This window comes from Phaethon lepturus, unplaced genomic scaffold, assembly GCF_000687285.1.
Source record: "Phaethon lepturus isolate BGI_N335 unplaced genomic scaffold, ASM68728v1 scaffold22690, whole genome shotgun sequence".
Lineage (NCBI taxonomy): Eukaryota > Metazoa > Chordata > Aves > Phaethontiformes > Phaethontidae > Phaethon > Phaethon lepturus.
The window spans coordinates 8,587-15,934 of NW_010510094.1; the positions used below are offsets into that span (position 1 = coordinate 8,587).

Here is a 7,348-nt window from a genome sequence, read left to right on the forward strand (position 1 = left end):
CCTACCACCGTGCCAAGCAGCAGCCCCAGGAACTGAGGATGAGGAGGGGAAAGTTTGCTACTTCTTGCTCTGCTTTTAATTCCCAGTGCGTATTTTTTTCCCCATCGATGGCTTGCTGCAAACTCCCAAAGCTGAGCCAGAAAGAAACACCCTTTCTCTTAAAAGCAAACTAGCCAAACTTTCTCCTCTGGCCATCCAGTCCCAACTAACCACAGATTCCAGCGGAAGGAGCTGTCTCCTGTTACTATGATTATTCCTGCTTGTATTATTGTGCCAGTTTTAAGGTCCTCGGTCAAGTTAGAGGTGCAGGTGAGGGGGAAAAAAACAAACAAAAAAAGGCTGTTCTGGGTCTCGGCAGCATTTATAGTCTGAATTTGGCCGCCTGCGATACCATCTGCCAGGCTTTGAGGTCCAACATGGAGTTGAACTCATCAGAAATCTGGGCTGCCGCAGAAGTGACAAATTAATAGGAGCCCCGTGCGGGCTCAGAAAATTAAATCAGCAAAGTGGGGATGACAGGGACCGACACACGTATTCAGTTAATAACACACACGCCTCCGTGGGTGAGGCAGATCCGCGGGAGGGCCCCGGGTGAGGATGAGGCACCAGCTGCCTTTCTCCCACCCGGGCACCCTGCACCACAACCCAGCAGGGGGCTGGGGTCCCTATCCCCCTCCGGCACATCGTACCCAAGCCGTGTGGCCCTGGGACTGAGGGGTAGGTGTGGGCAATTTTGGGCTGTGGTGTTTGTCCGCCGATGCCAGCAAGGCGGAGGAGGAGGAGGAGGGAGACGGTTAAACCTGTCCTCCTTGCAAAAAGCCTCCTCGTCTTCTTTCCTCCACAAGCCTAGGGGTGAAACAAGGCATGCGTGACCCCACCACGTAGGTGTCCGTCTGTCAGCAGGGACCTGCGTAATGCCTTCTCAACGTCTTGCTCAATTCAATTAAATTTGACACATCAAAGGCACTTTCAGTTCACACAAGCTCCTTGGAGGGCATGCAGCCGGGAAGAGGAAAAGGCGCCTTCCCAATGCCTGAGCAACATGGTTAGACATCAGAGAAGCCAACCAGGAATGTCCCAGTGAGGAAAGTCTAGCAAACAGCCTCGGGAAAATAGGTTTTGCCTGGCGTGTTGTTAGAGAAACATCTTGTTTCTCTCCGGAAGTTTTCCCCATCATTTCCAGCCTTATTTGACTATATCTCCTAGTCAGCTGGAGGACTTTGCCAGGAGGTTATTACCCACAGTCGGGCACCTGGGAGAGCGTCTTTCGGCTCAACGCCGCGTTTTAGTGAGCGTGAGGCGTGTGGCGGAGGAGCTGCCAGCACAACGCGGCCGCCTCCGAAGGAGATCTGTGGCGGGCGCATTATGAAAGGCTTTGGAAGATGGGAACAAGGCGCATTTTACCCAGCTGGAGCCACAGGCAGGGCCGAAGGGAAGTGGCAAGCAATTACTCCAGCTGGAATCTGGCCAGGATGTCTTGAAATACCAGCTTGCAAAACTTTCACCAAAACACGCCAACGGACCAGGTGTTTCTAGGATAACAGATCTGGTCTTTAACTCTTCCCCAGGATCAACAGAACCAGGAGAAAAACATTGTCAGGGATTAATGCTGTAACGGATCCTTGGTCCCTCAAGACTTTCTGGGTCTGCTTGCTGAGCTCAGGACTTTGGGTATGTCTGGAGGAGAAAGGCTCATTTATTTTCAGCTCCGGAGGAAGAAGTTCCCCCTCCTTGCTCTGAAGAGGAATCCTTCCTAGCTTTTGACCCCACAGGCTGTGTGCAGGTCTGCCTGCACCCAGCAGAAGGCAGCAGTGAATGCAACTTTTTAGTGCTTTTTAAATTTAAGGAAGGATTTAAATGATTTTATCAGTCTGTCTCCTGCATGTAGAGCTTTGCTCACTGTGTGATGGAGTGCGACCGCTTCTGCAGAGGCTCACGGCAGCCATGGATAACCCCAGCCCGGGATCACTGTGCTGGCATGGAGAGGAGGCATCGCTAGAGAAAGGCAAGATGCAACCAGCCGAGCAAGGAGAGCAGATCTGGCACCCAAACCCATTAAAAAAAAAAAAAAAAATCCTGGCACAAGGCTGCAAGGACTACGAGGGAACCAAGAATTCATTGTTGAGCGTCACCGGAGACTTTTTCCGCCCCAAAACCTCAGTCCCGAACAGCGCCGAGAGCCTCCCCCCTCTGCTCCTTGCCAGCCAAGGATTTGCAGCCGGACAGATTTAGGATGGAGGGCCGCGCCGCAGGAACATGAAAGGAGACATGTAAACATGGCCGGTGTCCATGAAAAGCCTGTGGCTTTACGCTGCCATTCCCAAGAGTAAAATCATTGACCTCGTTGAGCAATAGCTTGAAACGCAAAAAGAAAAGGGCCCGAGATGACGGGGGTAGGATACACCCGCCCCGGCTACAGGCGGGCGGGAACCCCCGACCTCACCCGCCCCGGCTACAGGCGGCGAGCACCCCCCGACTGCCAACCCGCGCACAGGCGAAACCCACACCCGGCGCGCTGTAAGGAGCGGCCAAGCAGAAAGGCAGCAGACGGGTCCACAGTCGGTCTCGGCAGCGATCAGCCCTCTTTACTCGAGCTATGCCGTCCCGCTCGGCCTCCGTCCAGGCGCCTTGAGAAGGTCCCGGCGCGTCTGTGGCCCCCGGCTAGGCAACGGCTCCCTGGCTAGCCAAACGCCCCCCAAACCCTGCCCCGCTCCCAGCACAATTGCAAGCCACTTGTCTCCTGGAGTTGAGCTGTCTTGACAGCCTGTGAGCAGCTCCAGGTGCTTGACTTCGCTTTGCGTTTCAACACCCCGTGTAAACTGAATGCGCTGGGAGCCCTGCCCCAGCAGAACTCCAGCCCAACGCTGGCAACAAGAGTCTCCACGCCAAAATGCAGTCCTCTCCAGCCTGCAAGCACATGGAGGAAGGGAATATTAACTACACCTCTACTAACGAAACGCCCAGAACCTGGCGAGAGGTAGTAAAAGGGAAAAGCAGAGGAGGGAGCGCAGCATCGTTATGCAACCGTGTTATCTAACGACCACAGAGACACCCTATAGGGGCTCTTTGTTTGCAGAGGGAAGGAGAAAGAAATGCCACCAATATCTGAGTCACTGGTTCACCAAGAGGCTCCGACGTTATTTTCAGATGGAAACTTTTCCAGTTTCACATGATAATTTGGGAGGACTGGCTAATTCCCTGACTCCACCCACCGCCTTGTAACACAGCTCTCTGCTGCTCTTGCATATATAGATAGGTATGGCCCTACAACTGGGTGCAGACAGAAGAGCCTGGAGACAGAGGAAACTTAAACTTTCTTCCATCCTAGCTGCCCTCCACCCACTCCCACCATGAAGAAGGAAATATTAACCCTGGCCTTTGCTCGATCCGTCTTTGTTGAATTTATCTCCACCCTCATCTTCGTCTTCATCGGCCTTGGCTCAGCCTTGAAGTGGCCGTCCGCGCTCCCCAGCATCCTTCAGATTTCGCTGGCGTTCGGCCTGGCCATCGGTACACTGGTGCAGGCATTTGGCCACATCAGCGGCGCCCACATCAACCCGGCGGTGACCATCGCCTTCTTTGTTGGGAACCAGATCTCCTTCCTCCGGACACTCTTCTATGTGATCGCCCAGCTGGTCGGGGCCATCGCCGGGGCTGGCATCCTCTATGGCGTGACACCGGCCAATACGCGTGGCAATCTGGCCATCAATGCGGTAAGTCTCCCGGAGATGGTTCACCTTGCCGTGTGGGCTTTCCTTTCATTGTGAGGGAGGAGCTGGTATGGGCACAAGCCCAGAGAGCCAATTCCATAGGGATGGCTGGTCTCGGCACACCGTCCAGCATGCACAGAGGGACAGGAATGGGATAGGAGCAAACACTGGCATAGCCAGCAGAGTATTGACATGACAGCTTTATTGTGCGGGGTAATGAATGGCATGTTTTTTCCATCCTTTAATAAGCGCTTCCTTTATCCTAAGGGCCCGAGTGAGTCACCCACACCACTGAGATGTTCTTGACTGCAGCCTCTCCACCTGGAGATTAGCGCCGGCGTAGGAGCCATGCCAGGACGGAGAGGGGGAGGGCAGGGAGCAGAGCCCAGTCAAACCAGTATGGGCAGGGGGAGCAGAAGCCCACTGTAACCAGTGTGCTGGGGGAGCTAGGAAACGGAGGTGGATGGAGAGAGGTGGTGGTGAAGAGCTGAAGAAGCAGCAATGTGTGGGAGGGTGTGGAGAGGTTGCGAGGGGCAGGGTCTGCTCTTGGAGGAGGAGGGGAGATGGTGGGGCCGTCTGAGATAAGCAGGGACAAGGAGCATGTCTCAAACCCCTGGGGCAGTGCTGGGAAACCACCTGAAATGGCAGCGGTGGAGCTACCACTCCAAGCATGGCCAGGTCTGGACCCCTGGGAGCAGCACAGACACGTTGCAGAGGGTTCAATTACTAGGATGAGGTGCTGCAATGCGTCTTATTCCCACATGCTCCATGTCCCAAACCAGTCAGCTTTAGCTAAAAAACAAGCTGTCATGGCTTGTGTCACTTTGCCCTTCCCATGTCCAGTGGGGTCGAGTCCATCTGGCAGTCCCCAGTGGTTAGAGTGGAGGCACTGGGACAGCAACAGCCCGTCTTATCCCCATGACCGCACCCCAGACCTCGTCCCAACCCTCACCCTTCGTCCTGTGCCCCTCCACGGTGGCTGCCAGCTGCTCCCCAGCCTCTTGGGGAGGTGCTCCACAACGTGGAGGGAAGAAAAGTCAGGATACGATAGCTTGCAAAGATCAAGGCAGGAAGAAATGCAGGAAAAAAGGGACAAATCGATGTGGGGTGTGGTGGGAAAGCGCTGAACGTTGCAGAGACAAGCAAGCAGAGAGACATGTGGAGAGCCTCAGGAAGGGAGGGCCTCGGGGGAGACAGATTTTGGAGCGTTAAACAGAAAGAAAGATAATTCCTTCCCTTTCAGGGAAAGGAGCAGTCAGCACAAGCAGTGGCCAGCACAGCACCTTGTGCCCCAGGGCTGGGCAGGGGACCGAGGGAGATTCTCATGTGTGGCTTTGCCAACCCAAATCCGCCAGCAAAGCACCTAAGAGCCCTCCCGCTGATGCCGAGCCCCAGGGATGGTTAATTATTGTCGCTGTCGGTTTGCAGCTCAACAACAACACGACCCCAGGCCAGGCCCTCGTGGTGGAGATCATCCTCACCTTCCAGCTGGCCGCGTGCATCTTTGCGTCCACGGACAACCGGAGGAACGGCAACGTGGGCTCCCCAGCACTGTCCATCGGCCTCTCCGTCGCCGTAGGCCACTTGGTGGGGGTGAGTATCCAGGCAGGAGGACAAGGCAGAGGGTCCTGCTAGGATGGGGGTCCCCAAAATACTCGCATGCAGTTGGTCCCAGACAGAGCTGCACTGGGAGAGCCAACGTGGGACACATGGGGGCTTCTTCTCCATGACGATGGAGGGGTCCCCACCTCTCTGCAAGAGAAACAGCCCTGGGGGCTCTTTCAGTCCCTGCTCCTGAAAAGATGGTCGTATCTGCTACGAGGCATCTTAACCTGGTCTCCTTTCTGCACCGACAGATCTACTTCACCGGCTGCTCCATGAATCCAGCCCGCTCCTTCGGGCCCGCGGTCATTGTGAGGAGGTTCAGCCCAGCACACTGGGTGAGCGTCGGCAGCGTGCCGGGCCGGGTCGGCCGAGAGGCTGCCAAGGGCTAGAGGCAGACAACGAGGGGAGGGAGCAGCGATTGCTGCGGGGGTTACCGGGCTGAGTGTTTCTCTCGTAAAGAGATTTGTGTCTTCAGCAAGCAAACACTGAGGGGATTTCGGCCCAAGAAGTCTACTGGAAGGGGTATTTGCACCTCTCTGTGGGCTAGGAGATGTGGAACAGCAAGGGATGCTGGTGTGGTGGCTGGACCTGGTGCACCAGCCTCCAAGACTTGCTCTCACCTTCTCCCTTGTTGCTTTCTAGGTGTTCTGGGTTGGACCCATCCTCGGGGCTTGCTTGGCCGCTCTGCTCTATTTCTACGTCCTCGTCCCCTACTGCATGAACATGTCAGACAGGGTTGCCATCATCAAGGGCACCTACGAGTCAGAGGAGGAGTGGGAAGAGCAGAGAGAGGAGAGGAAGAAGTCCATGGAGTTGACACCACCATAGGAACTGCTGGAAAAAAAACCAAGCAAAAGGAGGGGAGGAAGCCCCACACATGGGCTCATGTGTGCACCAAGCCAGGCAATGAACACATCCAGCTACAGTAGACTCTTAAGCAAAGGTCTTATAACTCAAAGACCAGCTGTGACTAAGAAAGAAAGGAGTATTACAGTGTCTGTGTATATAACCCCTCTGAGTGTGAGCACTAGAACCTCTCCTAGCCTAACTACAGCCCAGCGAAGGAGGCTCGGTCCAGGGCAGCCTCTCAGCTGTGCTTTTACACCCGCTCCGCTGCATCCCTGCCCTCCCAGGTGCGAGTTTCGCGTGATTTTCAGAGGTCTGAGACCGCACATTCCGGTGCACGCAGGATTTCACCCCTGTGTCTGATGGCGCAGGGGCTGGAAACACCACGCAGGTACCCGCAAAGAAGAATGACCACTTTGGGCAGGTGGGTGCAGCAAAATCCCCCGCTTTCTCCCCGCCACATGCTGAGGGCCCATGCTGCTCAGAGATGCCCTTTCATGCGTTAGCTGGCGAGCTGTATTTATTCATGGTTGCAGAAAGAACGTGATTTTTGGATTTTGTGTTGAGATCTTTTAATATAGTATATTATTTATTGTGAATAAAGGAAATTTTAAGAAGCCATGGGTGCAAATCTGCTCAGGTATCAAACTCGAGGAGTAAAAAACAGGTTAAGCTGGATGCAAAGCCATCCCAAAGAGCCAGGGCAGGAGCAAGTGCTTGGTCCCCAAATCCCGTGGCACCAGGAGCAGATGGTTTGGGTGGTGACAGTCATTAACCCGAGGAGATATGGGCGCTAGCGCTGGAGTGGGGTGAGCGCAGGAAGCGCCTCGTGACAGGGTGCCAGGTCGGGGCCGGTTTGAAGCCCATCTCCGGGGCTGGCACGAGCCGGGAGGAGCGAGCGACGATCCTTCACGCGCCGGTCTGACGCAGGCACGGCTTTCTGCCGTACCAGTTCTCCCAGACGGCTCCACGGGTGTCCTCAAAAACTGACCCACAACACCCCCCAGCCCCCTCGCCGGGTGCCAAACCCACACCCTCACCCTGACCTTCTGCTGTAGCCCTGCTCTTCCAGTTCTCCCGCGACCTCCTGCCAAAGCATCGCGCTCCCGACCTGGGCACGGGGACGCTGCCGCGCGGGCTCTGCCCCAGCCGTCCCTCCCACCGGCTCCCGAAATGCGGCACTGCGC

The 7,348-nt window shown here is 55.6% G+C and overlaps 1 protein-coding gene across 1 annotated transcript; it reads left to right on the forward strand.

The window, feature by feature from the left end:
* The first annotated feature begins 3,268 nt into the window (after window positions 1-3,268).
* On the forward strand, window positions 3,269-6,143 carry LOC104627618 (aquaporin-5-like). Its single transcript, XM_010295946.1, has 4 exons — window positions 3,269-3,713; window positions 5,139-5,303; window positions 5,567-5,650; window positions 5,958-6,143. Exons 1-4 carry the CDS (start codon window positions 3,351-3,353, stop codon window positions 6,141-6,143), a joined length of 798 nt encoding a protein of 265 aa, XP_010294248.1. The 5' UTR covers window positions 3,269-3,350.
* The last annotated feature ends 1,205 nt before the right edge of the window (window positions 6,144-7,348 follow it).

Excerpts from the sequence above, each read along its gene's own strand:
- LOC104627618 (XM_010295946.1), top strand. The coding sequence starts at position 3,351 with ATGAAGAAGGAAATATTAACCCTGGCCTTTGCTCGATCCGTCTTTGTT. Across the intron at positions 3,714-5,138 it reads GCAATCTGGCCATCAATGCG|CTCAACAACAACACGACCCC; the intron begins GTAAGTCTCCCG and ends GTCGGTTTGCAG. Across the intron at positions 5,651-5,957 it reads GGTTCAGCCCAGCACACTGG|GTGTTCTGGGTTGGACCCAT; the intron begins GTGAGCGTCGGC and ends GTTGCTTTCTAG.